Consider the following 19218-nt stretch of genomic DNA (forward strand, 5'->3'; position numbering starts at 1 on the left):
ATATGAAATACAGACATTATTAAGCCTCGTGGTGCAACTGAAAAGGTTAGTTGAAATAAATGTGGTTTTCCACAAAAAGAAAACCCCAATAATACCTAAAAAATAGAATACAAATACATCAAACCTGCTGATCTGCAAGCAAGGCATCTTGAACTGGTGTTTTGGCGTCAGATAAAAGAGGCTTTGCGTGTTTATTACAGATGACGCGCATGAAACTGGAAGCAGAGATTGGACTTTAGCAGCACGGTCCACCCTCCTCCTGGTCGCTGTGATCAAACAGGCAGAAGCACAGTCGGGGGGGGGACGACGACGAGAAACAGCTTGTATAATAAAATTACAAAACACCAACAAAAAAGTTTAGCTCAAAAATTGTAACATAGTTTACAAAACAGAGCAAATGAAGTCCGCCACGCAAACGCTTTCTTTTACGGAGGTAAAAAAAAACAATTCTGTTTCTTTAAGACATTTCTCACCTTAACGTATATTTTATTTCAATCGAGTAAATAATGCAACTTTCATTTAAATGTCTCCTTTATCAATGAGTGGTGTGACTGGAAACAATTCACTTCAGCTCCAGCCAAGATCGATTTTTCATTTTGATCTACCGCTGCTCTCCTTTCCCAGAATAAACATGCAGAGGAAGGGTTTAAATCTGAGCTTTGAAATGTCCAACGAAGGTACTGGCGGTCGTGGTCGGAGGCGGAATAAAGCCCCCTAAAAGTAAAACATTTGTACTTTATATTCTACATGAGAACTCCAGTGAAGTTTCCAGTGAAGGATTATACGTTCCACTGGAATGCTACTGCCTGCAGCTAACTTGCTCTTCTTCTCTAACTGACTGAGGGATTGAGATATTCTGTACATCTCCAAAGATGACGGATAAAAGTCAAGCAAGGTCATTTATGACGTATTATCGTGTCGCGGGGTTCGGAAGGGCGTGTGTCTCTCTGACGGGATTGGATGTCGGATAATCAGGCTCTCAGATTTCCTTTTATTTATAAAAATCTTTGGGCTCTCCTTGTGAAATTGAGTCTGTTTGGATTAAATAGATTTAAACTGAAGTTTCAGGTGACGAAGCAAAACAAAGAATGACGTAAAGATCAAATTGAGCTTCTCCTTTGTCGTCACCCGTTCTGTGAAATCTGTGCGTGTGTGTTTTGTTTTGGGTTTTTTTGGAATGATATAGGTACCTGAGGTGCAGCATAGACATGGTTTAGCTTAGCTTAGCTTTGGTTCCATGAGCCTTGAGTGACAAGGAGAAGGGTTGGTTCTCTTAGCATGGCGACGGGTTCGACTAGAAGCGGGGTTATATTAACCCCCACAATAACACAAAGCGCAGAGTGGCTTCAAGGAATGGACTTTTTTTGCGGCTGTCCCGGCCCAGCTTGACGGGTCAGGGGATGCGTTTCAGTTCTGAGACTCTCGGCGTGGTCGTCCTCCGGGGTGAGGGCGAAGGACCAAGCTTCCGTTTGTCTTTAGGTGTGTGTGCGGCGGCGGCGCTGGTGATGGTTGTGCACGTCCTCCATCGTGATCCGGCCCCACACGCCAATCACAAAGGTTTCGATCTCGCATTCGTTGTCACCGCGGGCGATGCGGAAGTAGCCGCCCTCTCCCCAGTTCTGTCCCCAGGAGTTCGCAGCAATCTGTGAAGGAATCAGGTGAATCATTAGACGTTTTATTTATCAAGTCAGTGCAATCTAGAGTCGATTTGGATTTCATTTCTTTCAATCTAATAAAACAGACGCTTTTGCTTCACAAGTTTCCATCTGTGGACACTAATAAAACACTTACCCAATATTTTGTGGACGTCCCGTCAACGTTTCTTTCTTCTCCCCACCTGGTTCACAAATCAGAGAAAGCGTTTACTCTAAATGGGTTGAGGAGCGGACAAGACAACAATATGTCCTCAAATAACAAACACAGAGTCGTGCTGCTATTTTGGTGCGGCTGCGTCCCATGAAGAGGAATCTCCTGTAAGCACAGCAGCGTCATAAGAAGCAGGAAGCTGAAGGAGAAGCGTTCCTTCTGGGAATCAAACCCTTATTCTTGGTAACAGCATCCTGGAAACAGCCTTCCCCGCTAAACGCCGCCTCGTTGCACTCCGACATCATTCCAGTCCAGCCAATGCGGAATTTCCCCTTTCCCCTGACATTTCCGTTCTCCGAGCGAGAAGCAGGAAGGAGAGGGAAGGCTCCAAGGAAAATCGCCATCGAGCCTTCGCCTTCGCCTCCGCCAACTTTTTAGACGCCTGTTGCTTCTGCTCATCGTGATCAAAACATTCTGCCAAAGCAAATACCCATCCTGTTTTCGCCCTCATCCCCGAGAGACGCCCAGCGCCTAATCGCTTGTTATCTTTCATAAGGGGAAAGGAATGCTGGGAAATTGAGTGGCTTGTCTCTGCCTCCGCCACGCTGCCACCACAACGCTTGCAGGTGGCGCCAACCTTCTGACCTTTAGCTCGTCGGCATCCCACCCGACTGGAGTAAAACCTCACCTTAACGGGCACGTGCCAACGACAACCTACACACACACACACACACACACACACACACACACACACACACACACTGGGATGGACAGCGGCAGACAGAATCGGACCACTGCTGATCTGTTATCTCCACCTTCAATCAGCTTTCTGGCTCATTCTGGGACAATGACGGGCGTACCACCGTGCCCGTGTACTGCCCCCACCCTAACCCGACGCCCCATCAGCCTACCCCTGACCTCCTCCCTCGCTCTGTCTGGGGCAGTCAGAATCAGCAGCCCAGACAATGCCCTTTCCACCAGATTGGACCTCAATGCGCTTTCCACAAACTTTCCCAGGCAACGGGCTTAGCGCTGTGTCAACACCCTGATGCCTGATGGCTGGCAGGTTGGCGCCCCCTCACCTCCCAACCCGCCCAAACGATGCCAGCGTCGAAGAGCGGGAGGCATTCAGGGAGGCTGGGAATCTTTACCCTCAGCATCCCCCCGACACTGCGCAGTAAAACGGAGGCTCTGCGAATATAAGTAAAGAAACACAGAGCGATATCGTCGTGATTAAGATGCACACGTTTCAGAACTACGGGATTTAAACAAGTCCGTTTCCGTTTGGAGGCTGAGGGCTCAACGCATTATCGCTCACATGCCTACACATGCCGAACGATGTCATATAATGTACGTGCAAACGCTCACAAAAGGGACATGAGAGGCCTCTTTAAAGGGGCTGTCTTCATCTCTCAGATAAAAGTTCACTTTCATCACAGCACCGCCTTTTTAATTTCTTCCTTTTTTTTTAGCAGTGTCGATGTTCACGCTCAGGTCATCTTCGTTTCGCACTCAGTCCAAGGCAACTTCTAAATTCTATAATCCGGAAGGTTCAACTTGTAACGTTTAAAAAAAAAAGAAAAATCAGCTGCTGGCATGTTTACAAGAGAAACCGATGTCTTCTGATGTTTTACAGGTCAGATCCTCTCCTGACGTCTCGGCACTCGACAAATAACGGCCTGCATCAGCCGACAGAGCGGCGGCGCGATAAGGAGAGTATTTAGACTCGGATGTGGAGAGAACACGGGCGGAAGCGTGACGGCCTGCAGAGAACCGCTGATGGAGACAAAGCAGAGCGAGACAAGATGTGGCAGGAAAGTGAGGAGGACGGGGAGTAGCACCAGACAGGGGTAAGGTGGGGGGGGGGGGGCAGGTAATCCAGGTGTGTCAACTGTCTCCCTGTCTGCATACTTGTGGTTGCAGCATTTACTACAGAGAGGAAGAAGGGGAGGAGTCAGACAGGTGTGTGTGTCCCCCCCCCCCTCCCCCTCAACATATACACACACACACACACACACACACACACACACTCAGCTCTGTGCAAACACACACAGGTGAAGCTTTGAGTAAAAGCTGATAACCAGCAGCAATTAAAACCTAACTGATCCTTCATGAACGTTTTGCTGTTGCTGCCGAGACAACGATCTGTGCAACAGGTGAAGCCAGACGAAACACGGGCTGAGGAAATGTTTGCTTGTTTCCACACACACACACACACACACAAACACACACACGAGTCGGTTAACGGGTGCGACGTTCGAGTCACGTCGGGAACAGAAGGCTCCACCCGCCGATGCGAAGGCGTTCGTGTCGAGTCTAACCCGGTTTGTGCAACTTGTGGGTGCGTCGGTTCCCAAAGCGAGGAGGGAAGCGGTTCATTATGAAATGTCTTAGATTGGCGTTGCACACTGGAGACTTACCCGGTGATCCTGACGGAGTGCGTGCCGTGCTTCCGGTACTCTGGCGGTTTGGTGAAGCTGACGTCGGTGTGCTTGTAGATCCCAGTCTTGTAGACGAAGAAGTCCTCGTGGACCTCCATGATGGCTGCAAGAATCGTCAGGCAAGGAGGGTTAGTAGGCTGACTCTCTCTCACACACACACACACACACGTGACTCCTCCATTCAAGCACAGTAGATATTTAGACAATGGTCCAGATGGACACCAGACACCGAGGCGGCTTGTGAAGCATCATTTTTGACCGGGTGATCGACCCACTTTGGGATCTTGTTGTTTTCTATTTGTGTACTTAATCGGCACTGAATGGGGACACTAAAACGATTTGCGCAGCTCGCCTTACCTTGCACCGGGCCGTTGTCCGTTATCTCCTTCATGATCTCCTTTTCCTGAAAGAGGCAACAGAAGTGATTTGTAGGCGGAGAGAGGAAGACAGAAGGATCGATACACGTCTCCCAAATGGAGAGGATGAAACCGTTAAAGGTCCGTTAACAAGCTTGAGTCCGGCGGGGGGGGGGGGGGGGGGCCCGGCCTTCACGTCCGGCTTATTGACTTCGCGGGTCATCGAGAGGCGGAACCAACGGGCCGTAACGACCATGAGACGCATTAGCTGCCATTTAGCACTGATGGATGCCGGCTGATAAAAACACGTGTTGGCTGCAGCTCAGAGGTCGAGGAGGTGGACGGACCAGTCTGTCCATCCGTCTGCCTGCCTGCCTGTCTGATTGATTGGATCATTTACAGTTGGAGTTGTGTTTTACAACTTTTTTTTTCGTAACTAGAGCGACTCCGTCGTTTTGCTGTAGTTTAACCTCGTGGATAGTCGATTGATATTCACAGGTAAACAAAGAAATTGAATTCCAGATGCAGTCTAAGTGATGATTACAGATTATGTGTTCCTTTTTAATGCTGCATCCTGTTTTTCAATCGTCCATCTTAAAAGCCGAATTTCATTTCGCTTGCGAAATCCGGGCACATTTCACCGGCCTCAACGGAGGCTAGAACGCACGATGGAAATCACGCCACAAGCACGCGAGAGAGATTACAGTGTGGTGCGGAGCGGCAGAAGGGCGTCGTTAAATGCACGGCGAGCTCAGGAGAGATTTCCTGGCGTTCGTGGTGCCTGCGTCTTGCGTCTGCTTACGTTGGTGGACAGCCTGTAGGGGGGGGTGGACTGGTAGATGCTGTTCTGGTAGTTGTGCGTGCTGGGGCAACGCTGCGTGGCCTGCCTCTTCCCCCGGCCGACGGAGCGGCTCTGCATCATGCAGCGGCCCACCTCAGCCGGCGTCTGCTGCGGGGGTCGGTACGGATAGCAGTCTTCAGTCACCACCCTGCGAGAGGAGAGAGCGGTCGGCACGTTGGCGCCAAAAAAAAGTCCTTCCTTTTTAATTCATATGTAATACGGCTGTTTCTTTTTACCCTCTACGCCGGAGGTACCACCAGGCCCCATCGATCCGCCCCCCAGCGCAGCCTCCCTGGTTCCGCGTGTCGCAGGAAATGAGATTTTGGGGGGACAGCTGAGGAGTCATGTGACCCATCGACTGGATGGAGATTCTGTCTGACGCCACAGCTGGAAGAGAGGAAGGCCAGACATTACGCACGTCAATGCTGGAAACAGAAAAGAACCTCACTCTTAGATTGAATGAAATTATTTTGTAGCTGGACGATGAAGAAAAATGAAATATTTCAACTGCAAACATGAAGCTGTATTTCTTTATTTTTGTCCTTTTTATTCATTCTCCTCCTCCTTCTTCGGATTTGCCGCCGTTCATTCCCGTCCTTCCCTACCTGCCGTTGAGAACGCCCAGGAAGCGGCGCAGTTGCCCTGGTCCAGCGGATCGTGAATCTTTCCCGGCCACTTCTCTGCCGAGTTGAAGTAGAGAGGCAGGCGTTCGTTCCGAGGATCCACCTTCATCTAAAAGCGAGTAGCGGCACAGTTAGAGAAGTCTCCAACGGAAAGCAACGACGTCGTCATCGGTAGAACCGACTGACCCGAAGAGTAATCGTCTGCCCTCATGAAAAAAAAATGAATAATGACTCCAATTAAAGTATTTGAGGGTTTTGGATCAATGACACTCGACATTCGGACCATTTGGCTCATGTAGGACGGAGGGAAAGCTTTCATCCTGGCATCAAATGCATCATTTGCACCAACTCAACATCAATCTCTATTTCAGATATCACCGTGGAGATGAAACGTTCACTGGCAGGTGCTCCTCAGATGCCAGGCATTCTCCATCTGCCGGTTTCTATGCCTAATCTCCCACGTCTGCCTGATAACAGGGGAAAACTAGGTTGTCTTCCACTCTCTCTCATCCCGGCTGCATTCCTCCGATTAGCAGCGTTCAGGGCAGGAAAAGCCACCTGATGCATAACCGAGGAATGTGCTGCCGGTCAGGGGTTTGCTGCCGTGGAAGGTCGAAGTCCGAGAACACGGTCACCCGAAAAGCCTCACCTAAAGGCGCGGTCGAAAGGAGAAGAAACGACTGAATCATCTGTCATCTATTAAATGAATTCCACAGGCAGCCGGGGTAGAGCGAGAGATTTATGAATGGCTCGCTCGCTCTGATCCGGTTCCTGGCACAGGTAGGGACACGCCGACGGCGGAAGGAGGAGGAGTTGTTGAAGAAGAAGTAATGTACGAGGGGGGGGGGGGGGGGATCTATGGATGGGTGAAGGAGTGAATCCAGGAGGCAGCTATCTTTTCTCCAGTCACCATCCCCTCCGTCATCCTCGAAGCAGAAACTTTTAATTATTTAAAATTACATTTTTGTTACCGGTAAATATTAGATTTTTTTTCACGTCTGACAACAAGATCTTATATTCACTAATTTTTCATGAGTGCAGCCAAAAAAGAAATAAGAGATTTCTTTATTGGGATTTACACTTGAGAACATTTCTGTTGCATTTTTAACTTCACAGAGCATCTCCTGTCGGGAATAAAAGTCATTTTCAAATCAAATAAAAACGCTACAACTGGTCTCAAAATGATACCGCGTCTGAAAACGGAGCTTTAAGGGGAAACCCGGGGGGTTAAAGAGGTCACACCCACGAGCACCTCCCTCCAATCCCTGAGTGGATTCCTTTCCTGTCTCAACTCCATTTATAAGATGGGTCAAAGATCATCTACAAAACACAACCACTGTAAGGATTTCATGACCAGTTTAAAGGCCCGTTAGTAGAGAAGACTGCACTTTGGAGCCTTCACCACCAACATGTTTGTCTTTTTAAAAAGGTAGAAATTTGAAAATCTTATGATCATTTCTGAAATCAGAGCCCTTCCGTACCTGGATCTCGTGCATGTTCATGGTGGTCCTGGAGGGTCTCTGCGTACCCAGGCGGTACCGGATCCCCTCATCTAGAGTCATGCCGTAGAGCTGGCTGTAATTCGCTGCCTTCCATCTGAAATCACATAACAGCAGTTTAATAACCATTTATAATAAAGGCCTTGTAGAGGCCAAATAGAGGTGTGTGTGTGTGTGTGTGTGTGTGGGTCTGTGAATTTTTTTACCCGTAGTTTCCTGTGTTAATGCCGTGGATGACATCGGTCTCGATGAGACAGGCGTTCTGCTCACACTCCCACCGTCCTTCAGACCCACATGTGCTGCAGAAAGAGTAAGAAATAGATCAGGTTATTGAAAAGGTATCGGCAGCCGTAGATGTGAAAAGAATTGTCCGCATTTCAGGTAGAAGACCGTCTGAGAAATAGACAAGTACGCAGAGACTGGAGTGGAATTTCCAAATAAGAAATGAATCGAGGGAAGAATGTAGGTAACTGGAAAAAGGAGGAATGAGGGGGTGAAAAATGGAGGGAGAGGTCAAAAGAGATATTCAGCCTTTTAAGGCTGCAGAATGAAGAACCACGTTTAGCACCGAGAGAAGCAGCGAGGCTGAAAGAGCCAATGAGACGAGAGAAGGGAGAAGAGGGCGGGGCATTAATGATGACGACAACATTTACTCCGGGGATGCTCGAAAATAACTGTGTACCCCCCCGGATGAGTCGCGGCGTGTGAGAACAGTAGCGTGGGCAGGAGTGGAAAAAGCACCACAAAGGCTTTGAAAGGTTGTTGAAATAAACCTATAATATGGGAATCTATCAGAATATATTAGTTTGCATGCTCGATTACAGGCGTAGAATACATTTAGTTGAAAGGATCATTTACATCTGACATTGTATAAACTGGAGAAACGTTATTTCACCAGACACAAACATCACACAGATGAGGTCACTGCCGCTGATAAAGATCAGAAACCTACAACCGTGCTTCAATTTCTGCGCAAAAGTTAATGATTAAAAAGAAATGCTGTCGATCCAGTCGCACAGTCCCCCCCCCGAACATTCGGATTCATTGTTTGAACCTAGAAGCCGCGTGTTCCTTCAAAGCCGCTCTCCTGGACGACGAGAGTCGATGCTGCCTTCACGTTTGCCCTCCTGCACGTCTTCTCTACCTAAATGGAGCGCTATAGGATTTGACCTTTAGACAAACTTGAGCTGCGCTGATCGTCTCTGGACTCGATTCAAATACCAGTCCCAGATATTTTCCATACCCTACGGAGCATTAATGAACGTGATTAAACCTTAGCCAGAGTGAGTCACGGTGAGTTAACGCGTATTATTAACAGCTACGGGGTCTGAATGAGGCGTGTTTCAATAACCGGCAAAGATAAAGTCCATTGTACATTATGCACCGCGTTTAGAATGATGACGAGGTCAAATTCCCATTCTGTCACACAGCGCGAGTACCGAACGGGGGGTCGCACTTAATGGTTCAAATACACACAGACCTCAGCCGGAGATCCCATCACCACCACGATCGGCTGTTACACGCATCGGCGTGCACCCTCCACACGTGCACGTGACCACGGCTTTAACAGCAGCTGATGCTCAGTGAGGTCAAGCTGTGAAAATCTTTTCCTGATAACCGAGTCAAGACATGGAGGAGGCGAGATAAAAGTGTGCGTGGGTTTGACCGCTGCTAATTAGATACTTGGGAGTGAGAGGAAGCGGCGGCGGCGGCCTCCGCCCCGCAGCTCTGACTCGGAGAGTTGGGAGGACACATATTTGGGAAATAATCAAGAATAGGGAGTGGGAGTAGGAAATGGGAGTGAGTGTGTCCCTCTGGCCTAAAGTTGTGGTACAGTTCTTCGAGGGTCCATGTGTGCAGCATTAATACGCACGTGTAAGAGCGTACGTGTACAAGACTCCTTTGTTTGGCGGGAAACGGGGAGTGTTAGCACATAGCCGCTGCTTTCTGGTGACCTGGAGCTGCTGGAGGCCGTTTGAGCCACGCAGTTTGGGTTTGCTTGACCTCTACGTGAAGGGAGTCCAGCTCCACTCTGGCCTGTCCTGTGCCCCCCCCCCCCCATCCGATCAGGCCAAACTTAATTGAGCCGCCACGATGAAAAGTCATGCACGAGGCTCGTCGCGTTGACGGAACACAGAGTCGGGCTTAGAGCAGAGGACGGAGATATAATACAAATGTTGAAATGGATGTTAAATCAACGCTCTTGTGTGGGTCTCATGTTCTAGTAGGGATGCATGCAGGGAACATCAAACGGCACATATGTGTCCGAAACCGTAGAGAAGGATTGTTCTCGGCCTTCTCCGGCTTTACCGGATCCCTCCTCTCGTCTGTCAGGAACCATCAATAACATACAAACTCTTCTAAACGCGCTTAGCTAAAGGGAACTCGGCCAAACCGGCGCTTTTTCTACTGTGACATGTTAAATAATGCATGAGGGGGAAAAAAAGACTCGTACAGTATGCGATGTAAGGGCTTGTAGTCGAAGAGAGAGGAAGAGGAGTGGGCATACCATAAATTGCAGTTCTCTTTGTATGTTTGTCCCGTAAAGAACATGTGTCCATTCCTCTTGCAGGTGCCTGGAAGGAGACAAAAGGGACAACTTAACACGTCCGCTTTGAGGCGGCTAAACGTGGGTAGCCTCAAACGCACAGATGTGCTACCACGATAAAAGCACCGACAGCGACTCCCCTGGTGTGTTCAGTGAGTGTGTGGGTCTGTGTGGGTCTGTGTGGGTCTGTGTGGGTCCGCGTGGGAGCGTAAACACACAATACGTGAGGTCTGAGCTGCTCTGAGCTTCAGTAATCCACGGTAGGAATGTGGTGTTAACGTCTTTCCTGCCGTCCCAGGTTTCCGGGGGCCCTCGTCATACTTTAACCAGCTTACGATCCTGAGATCGAGGGGAAGGGCGATTACATCCACAATTAAACACCGAAGGGGAATAAAAGCATTTGTGTCCTGGATAAACCCGACTCGGCACTGTCACAAATCACAAATGGTATTCGACAGCGATTTACGCCGACACTGGAGGTGAAGGCTCTGCCCACCCACTGCATCCACGTGGTGACGGTTTCACAATGGCGCTCGTCTGCCGTCTGATTCACGGCAGACGAGGCTGGCGGTGTTCATTTCACGTGGAATTCAGGGGCAGGAACTGTCAGACGCGAGCGGGTTCCCGGGCCTCTGCTGCGAGGCCCAGAGCCGATTCATCACCGATGATCAGAGACGTCCCGCTCGGCGTGTTACACGTTACATTTAGCTGCGTGCAACAGAAATGAATCATAAGGGGAGGAATCCATGCCCAGTTTCATATGAATGAATGATGGCATGTGCATTTTCCCTGTGAGAGAACATTTCAGCCCTGCGCGTTGACTTCTAGGATACAACGAGGAAAGCCCAGCTGGATAAAAGATTAAATATTACGCTGTGCAGGACAATATTCTGTGACGGCAGCGCAGCGATAAGAAAATAGACCCATTGTAAAAACCTCCTTCCTTTTGAAGCGCTGCCGTGGGACTCAATGATGCGCGTTAACACACACACACACACACACGTTGTCCGTGTGCGTGTGTGTGAGATCCCGCTACCTTGTTGTCCAGTGAAAACACACCCCCAGCCCTTCCCCGTCTCTCCCTTGCTTCACATAGCCCACATTCTTTCTGCTGACCACCCCCATCTGAGTGCATAAGAAGCCCACTGTTCACTGCTCTGCTCTCAGGTGGGTCCCTGCTGTCTCTCTGGTACGTTTTACACTTCCAACACCGGTTCTGAAAGTGCGTGAAGAGGACAGTGGGCCTTCATTGCCCATGTGATCAAGCACCGAGTCTTCTCAGTGGGTTCATTGGTTGGCCGAGCTTTACACACAGACACCCCTGGAGGACTCACTGATGCACTCACGCACATTTGTTCACGCTTGCATACCAATGAAAGGCGGCTGGATGCCCAGACAATGGCCCCAGAAGTCGGGGCAGCAGTCGGAGACGGTGCGGTTGCAGAACAGGTCGCAGTAGCAGATGGTGTCCAGGTAGGGAACCGTGCACACGTCGTCTCTGCCGGGGCAGCAGCCTCCCCTCCTCTGGCAGTAGGAGCCCGACGGGTCCCTGATGCCACCGACGTGGAGCGGACTGGCGAGCTCCCTCTTGGTCCGCCTGGAGAGGATTCGCTCCGCAGTACTCCCGCCAGCCACCAGGAGCAGCACCACCGTCACAGTCAGCAGGAGGAGCCTCATGGTCAAGCTGTGTGATGGAAGGGGACATGAAGACGTGAAGGTGAAGGTGACGCTGGACACAGTCCACCGTAATCGCTGATAGGAACTCCTATGAGATGAGGAAGACAGAGACGCTCCAAACACTTCACGCTGTGCAACACACACACACGCGCACACACACACACACACACACACACACACCGAGATACCCTTGGTGATCATCTGCTTGTTTTTTTTTCCAGCCATCCAGATAAACAGAGAGAAGCGATGGAACAGATTCTTTCAGCATGTTGAATGATGTATGATAAGGTAAAGGCTTCTTTAGATAGCGGCGGTTTTGACCTTCATGTGACCTCAGTGAATTATTTCCATATTTTACTTGACTTTTCCTCACTGGTCTTTAGTCTCTTCTTGTTTTCATTTTCTACATTGTTTGCATTAAAAGAGACAAATTCATGTTACATCTCTTAAGAAGGAGCTGAATAATGGAGCTTAGTTGAGGGAGGGGGGGGGGGGGTTATACTCCGTGTTTATAATGAAATAAAGTCAAATAATGGTGCCGGAGCTACTCGGTCACACTCGAGGAAACAGTCTGGCCGCCACATCCAGTCTGACTGGACCTCAGAGACAGTAAAGTCTATCTAAATGCCATGCTGGTGCATGTACACACACACACACACACACACACACCAAATACTTAACAATCATCTCCTAAATTAGCCTTTTGGTACAGCAGAAGATGCATGAATATAATAAAGGAAAAGTTGTATATTTAGTGTTTTAAAAAATATTTTAAGTCTGATTTGAGTTGTGTTTAAGTTTTTTTTTTTTAATGCATCATCACATCATGACCAGCCTTTACAGTCCTCCACATTCCAGCTCAACAAAAGCCCAAACTCACACCCATATTCATGCTTGTTTGTGTGGAGTGTGTGATGCGGGGTTGACCCGCCCCTTACATAAATATCAGCGTTAATTAACCAATCGGATATCAGAGGACAAAGGTGGGCGGCACGACGCAGGGCTCCGGAAAATATCATTGCCGTGATGTCTTCTGCATGACTGTGCCTTTAGTTTAACACACACACACACACACACACACACACACACACACGGCATATGGCGGCGTGGGATGGGCAGCGCTTTGTTGTGGCAGACTCTGAGCAGCAGTGCAATAAAACACCCATCAGTCGGCTGAACAAGCTGCTGCAGGTCAAACTGTTCAACGTGACAAAAAGAAGACACGAGTTCCCACAATAAATCACTTTTTTTGACTTAACTTTGCTCGTTCGCGTCACAAAAAACGTCTCGATATAAAATAACTATTTCATCATAGGTACGGCTCTCAGAGAAAATATCAATGATTTACCGTAACATTTAACATAAAGATCAATTGAAAACAACAAGTAAATAAATAATAATGATCATATGATGCCATTAGAGATAATCAGTAGAGGTTTTAACGCACGATGCGACAGACGGCACCTTATTTCCTTTTAACCTAATGAAACGAGGGTGTCACAAAAAACCCATATGGCCCATCAGCGCTGCAGGCAGCTGTATCCAAGCTACTGATCCCCCCCCCACACACACACACACACACACACCTCAGCTGGACCATCCCTCCAGCCTCAGGACCATCGTGAACCTGCAGGATCTCAGGCAGACCAGCTCCTAGATGGAAGCGCTAATCCTTTTCTTTACAGGCTCAAGTCCCCTAAATATCAAAATGCTACGTCCTTTCTTACATTCTGGTGGCGTCTACTAATCTTAGTAAGAATTAAAGCTGCGCAGACCTCAGTGCAACCTTCCACATGTCCTCTGACCCAGTCTGTCTTTGTCCTTCACACACAGGATTTCTGAAATATAACTGTTTTCCTGCTCTGTTCTGCCGTCCTTGACGTCTATCTGTCCTTTCATTTGAAAAACATGCAGCAGGTGACAGACAGCATTTATACGACCAATCACGGGTTGAATTAGAGCAGCACCCCAGACGCTGAATTATGGGATGGCTGGTCATGGTTACAGCTGGACCCAATAGCCTCCTGATAAGAATCTGAGCAGCACCGGCCCTGTTCTGGGGCCTGTGGGTGAATGTACAATCTCACACCTACAAGGTAAATATGTTGAAACAGCTTCAACTTCAGGGCCTGAATAAAGGAAGACATTTATTCTCAGGAAACATTAACTGCGTGAAAGCGCTAAGAATTTAAGAAAGGAGGAGTTTTTGTGAATCGGAGAAGTTTACAGGCTGCACCTGCCAGTCTGCCGGTGCCGGTGAAAAGGAGCGTTACCTGGATTAGAAGGAGAAATGTGGCTTTTGTAATCCGATAGGAGCCTCGCCGACGTGAAGGAGTCAGACTCAGGAAGTCTCACAGGTAGCGAAGGTTCGCCTCCTCTTTCCTCTGCTCCTCGCTCTCTTTGGATCTCCTCTCAGACTCTGTCTTCTCTATATACAGGCAGTCAGCAAGGCCTAACCACTCCTCCTCCACCCACCCCCCCCCTCTCGGCCCTGTCCCCTGCTTCACTGACTCCTGCTCAGATCAGTGCTCTCTCTCTCTCTCTCTCACTTGTTTCCCCGTGACTCCCATCTCTTCGTTCGTTTCCTCTCTTTCTCTACAGCTCCTGTTTGTTTTCTATTTTCACTTTCATTAACTTTGGCTCCTTTTTCCTCAAGCTGGGACTTTTCCCAGCATGGGGTCAACTAGGACTTGTATGGCGTCCCGCTGCGCTCCTGTGCGCCATCTAGTGGTCAGGCGTCGCACCTTCGCCTCAGGCAGCCAGCTGAAGTTCCACAACCTGCTCTCTGAGTGAGTGGTCTTCTCGTTTTCTATTTTATTCCATTTTTCTGGATGACATTGCTTCAAAAGCCTTTAAGGAGGCTGACATGGTGGTCCTGAAAGCGCCAGCTGCGCCATAGACCCCCCCCCCCCCCACAAACACTCTGGGTTGATCAATAAGCCAAAGGTTGAATCAGCGGGGGGTTGGATGGGTGGGCCAGGGGCTCCCCAAAAATCTCTGGAGGACAAAGGACAACATTAGTCACACAAAGACGCTAAAGGTTCAGTCTGTTGAATTTGCTCAGCGGCAATAAAACAGAATATTCTGGATTGGTTTTCTGCTCACTCCACTTCTCTGGCGTGAGAGGGCTGCTTCCACGCAGGTCACACAATAAAATGTTGCAGAATATCATCATGCAAGTCATGTGACAAACGCTTAAAAGAATCCCTGCACAAAAACATGCCACAGTCTTCTGTTCGTGCCGAAGAAACGATCTGCACGATTCAAACAAGTGTCTCTAAACAACATGGCAGGAATAAAAAAAATAAAAAATGAAAACCCTCAGAGAGTTCCTGTCGGCGAAAGGAGACATTCACCATTTGCACAACGCTGTAATTACAGCTTTATCACGTCTTACACAACATCATGCCTCCTCGGGAAGAAAAAAAAAAGAAAAAGAACTCGCAGCTTTATTCTCTCCATCATTACTGCAGGGTTTCGCAGTACATGTTTACCTTCCATTGAAGCTTGATTCAGGTGTGCTAACAGGTAAAGAATGCAATGTAAGGGGAGGGGGGGGGGGGCATGGCAGCAGATGAGTCACACGGAGACGAGAACAAATCAGCGTTTAAGACTTTTGATTGTAGGCATCTGACGGACAGGCTGTCAGCGAGGACCCCGGAGGACCCCTGATTCAGAGGAAGTCACCAGACGAAGCAGTGTGTGTGTGTGTGATTCACTTCCAGTTTATCTGTGAATCACCTTAAACGTCTGTAACATGTCTCACAAGTTCTGTAGGCGGCGTGTTGCAAAACTCATGCATGAGTGGTGTGCAATTGGATTTGTACATAAGTGGAACTGATCCGGCCCGGGGTGACTCAGTTCTGCAAGAAGGCCTCCAACATTTGTTCTTCGTGACAGCAGCAGAACGCAGGATTTCCAATGAGCGGCGTTTCTGTTTCAGAGGCGACTTCCCTGGAAAACACTCACCCACACACCCAGAGTGATACTCGGGAACAATCCCTCTCTTTCTTGCCCTCATCGCATCACAACGCTCCCAACGTGCTCCACAGCGACGCCGGGAGAGCCCAGCTGCACCGGGTCGGGGTGGAGCTCCTCCCGTTCTCCTATCCCCGATGGAGGAGTAGACACATCCAGCCATGTCCTCGTCTCTGGTGCATCGCCTCTTCCCGGAAAACCAAGTACCAAGGACAGATGGCAGTCAACAAGAAGAATGGGCGTGCCGATGTCACACACGTGGACAGAGCGCGGAATGCATCGAGCATCTTTGTGGATGTTTTTCAGATGAAAACACCCACGTGTTACAGTGTTGATGAGAAGCACAGGCATTTGGGAAGAACATCACAATTCCAGTGTACTGTTCGTTCTCCAGTTTCTGCAGCTGCGGCTGTTTTGCTTCACAGTTTGGGTTTCAAGCGCAGCCGGTCGGCCTTGTTCGGAGCCCTAGAGCAAAGTAACCCAACAACATAACGGACTCGAACACGGAACGCCAGGCGGCTTGTCATCCATAATCTATTTGGCAGTTTCTGTCTCATGTTTCTTTTCGTATTTATAAAACAGGCCCCTTTGAGGATCTATATTTGCTTTAGTTCTGACAGTAAAAGGTAGAGAGAGAACAAGGATGGGGAAAAGGGATATGAAAATCCTCATGACGCAGAAGTTTGCAGATTTGAACGTAAGTGGAAGAGGAAGTGACGCAAGTCAAATGTAGAATGCAAAGCGTATTTCTGCTTCAAATCCAGTCACCGCCATAAAGCGAAATATGGATCTCTCTGCCTTTAACGCAGGATGTAAAGGTCAGTCTGTCTGGAACCTCGGCCTCACATGACTCATCAGATTGATATCGATTGTGAAACCACACAGACTTGCAGATTGATTATTGCTGACTGAGGTATGACAGATCCTGAATCACTCGGTCAAATAGGGAAAAAATGATCCCCCCCCCAAAAAAAATTAAGTCTCAAATTTCAATATCAGCAAAAGTTCTGCTTTCAAAAGTTTATGTTGTTCCTTTCAGCGTGAAACAGTTTCTTTAAGCAAACATGTTTTAGTAGATAGTTAAATCTGACTTTTGGAAATTGGTCAAAAATAAAATAAAACTGTCCATTTTAGACAAAAAAACATTTGCTTAGACAAAAAATTTTTTTGTCTAAGCATAAATGTCCTTTATAAAATGTTGCTGTCGTTTTAAAAACAATAGTTTGATTGGGGACTCTAAAGGCTGGCATGTTCTCAGCTCGTCATTAAACCGGTTCAGACAAGTAAGTGAAAACAGATCCGCCATAATTACAAGTTACTAGTCCAAATATACGAGCAAACAAATACACAGGCTGTAAATATTAGAGCAGTAAAATGTGACACTCATAAAGATGTTTTTTTGTGTGTTTAACGTCAGCAGGCGGTGTCAGAATAATGCAAAATAATCATTGATTTAGCTGCTTTATTTGCTACCATTAAGTCAAAGGTGCAGGGTGACGTTGAAATATTTGATTGATTGTCGATTCGTTTGTGTTAAGTGTCGTAGATTGTTTACACAATCCGTGTTGAAAGCAGAGAAGTGTTAAAAAAAAAAAAGACTTCTTTGAGGGGTTCTTTTACTTCCGAAAGGAAGAAATATGACTTTGGGCGTCGACGGAAACATTTTATTTGACACGTGATTGATGTGTCCGGTGGGAGAGGAGGCGCAGTTCGTGTGTCTCCCCCCCCTCTGATGCACACGATCCTCCTTTCCTCTCCTGTGATGTCATCTGTTGGAGGAGGCGTCAGGTGGTGCGCCGTCCGCCTCGGGGACCGACCCAGCTGGGCCCAACGCCCTCTCTCAGTACCTCTCTCTCATCCTGCAATCATCGATCCATCCTCTCCCTGAAGGCAGCCCATCCACCTACGACGGCTCCTAATGGAGGCTAATAGATCCACCAGGCTAATCAATGGATCCGTGGCACAGTTCAATTAATGTGTTTACGTTCACAAGTGGTTCACTCCATATTTAGCCCCCACATTGTAGGTGTGTCCGTGTGTCCTGCTGGTGTCTAAGAGTCCAGGTAAAAATAGCATATTTGCCTTAAGTGGTGAGTCACCAGATTAAAAAAAAAAAGAAAATTGATCTTGTAAATCTTGTCTCGTGGAGCTGCAGGCGGTTTGATTCCTCCGGGTTGCTTTCTTCAAACGTTGTAGATCTTTTCCAGGAATGAAGTGGAAATAGGTTCGGCCCGCAGGAAGCGCTGTGTTTTATTTGGAGCAGACTTGGGGTCCGGAGAGCCAGAGGTGAAGCATCGGCAGCATTCCTCATCTCTGCTCTGTGTATCGTCTGTTTATCAAATCCGACTCACAACTGTTGCACAAGTGACGCGCTCATTTCCTCCTGTGAGCTGTGAGATTGGGCTCTAAAACCAATTTGTTTTTGTTTGTTTTTATTCTGGTAGATTAAGAAAATGTGTTACTTTCGGCCAAAGTTAGGCATTCTCTGCTATTATGATCTCTGCTTCATCCCTCCCTTCCCTTCTTCCGTTCCTCTCCAGCGGTTTACGGTTTGCGTTCACGCACAACGGAACAGCCAAATAGTTCTCAGGATCGACGAGAGCAGGGCTCCCACCACGACTCCAACGGAAGAAGCGAGAATACAAGCAGCGCCCGTTGTTGCTTGTCAGAGTCCGACTCTGCAACAGGCTGGCAAATACTGGACATTCCTGCACGCCTGTGGAACATCCAGCCTCATATTCCAGGGCAGGAATGAGCAATCAGAAGCGTGGAGAGAGGCAGGACGCTTGTCCCGGTCTGCTCGTCTCGCAAATGTCACGAGTGCAAGAAAGGGTCACCGGCATTGTGATGGCATTAGCAAACGGAAAGTGTTGCTAACTTGAGATTCGCTTAATGCGTAACGGGCTCAGTATTAAACCCGCCTTCATCCTGGCTTCTCTTTCAGTCACCTGATACCTTTGTCCAGAGTGACTATTTTTTATTGATGATGATCACGCCTGATCAATTACACGGGTCGTTGCGTAGTAATTTGTCGGGATTACTGTTACTCAGAAAAAGCTAGTTGGCATCTTTTTGGGGCCGTGCTGCTCACAAACAACATGCCTGATCTTGTGACGGCTACCGAGTGGGAACAAGTGGACGGACGGCCTCGCTCTTATCTCGCTGTTTGCTGATGAGCTAGCAGGGCATGAAAAAAACGGGTCTAATCTAAAAACAGTGAGGCTTTCTGGCCCATTTAGCAGCCACTACTTGTCGCGGTCCTGACCTCTGACCCCTGAACCCTTGAGCCATGGCAGTAATCCCACAAAGCCATCATCAATCGCTATCTGATGACAGCACCTGCGAGCCATCAATACATTTCAGGCGGCGCTTGGTGGGGAGCAGACAGTCCCGAAGATATTATCATAAAGGGGCAGACACATCCTCCTCCTCCTCCTCCTCCATGCTCT

The 19218-nt window shown here is 48.4% G+C and overlaps 1 protein-coding gene across 1 annotated transcript; it reads right to left on the reverse strand.

Annotated features, from left to right (window-relative positions):
* Positions 1 to 1395: 1395 nt before the first annotated feature.
* On the reverse strand, positions 1396 to 11791 carry tinagl1 (tubulointerstitial nephritis antigen-like 1). The gene is made up of 11 exons (XM_068747429.1): positions 11485 to 11791; positions 10076 to 10142; positions 7773 to 7865; positions 7549 to 7663; positions 6050 to 6176; positions 5681 to 5831; positions 5406 to 5592; positions 4605 to 4650; positions 4227 to 4350; positions 1792 to 1837; positions 1396 to 1643 (listed from the first exon to the last, which is right to left on the reverse strand). The coding sequence occupies exons 1-11, from the start codon at positions 11789 to 11791 to the stop codon at positions 1476 to 1478; spliced, it is 1431 nt and encodes a 476-aa protein (XP_068603530.1). The 3' UTR covers positions 1396 to 1475.
* Positions 11792 to 19218: the final 7427 nt, after the last annotated feature.

This window comes from Brachionichthys hirsutus, chromosome 13 (assembly GCF_040956055.1).
Source record: "Brachionichthys hirsutus isolate HB-005 chromosome 13, CSIRO-AGI_Bhir_v1, whole genome shotgun sequence".
In the NCBI taxonomy this organism is placed as follows: Eukaryota; Metazoa; Chordata; class Actinopteri; order Lophiiformes; family Brachionichthyidae; genus Brachionichthys; species Brachionichthys hirsutus.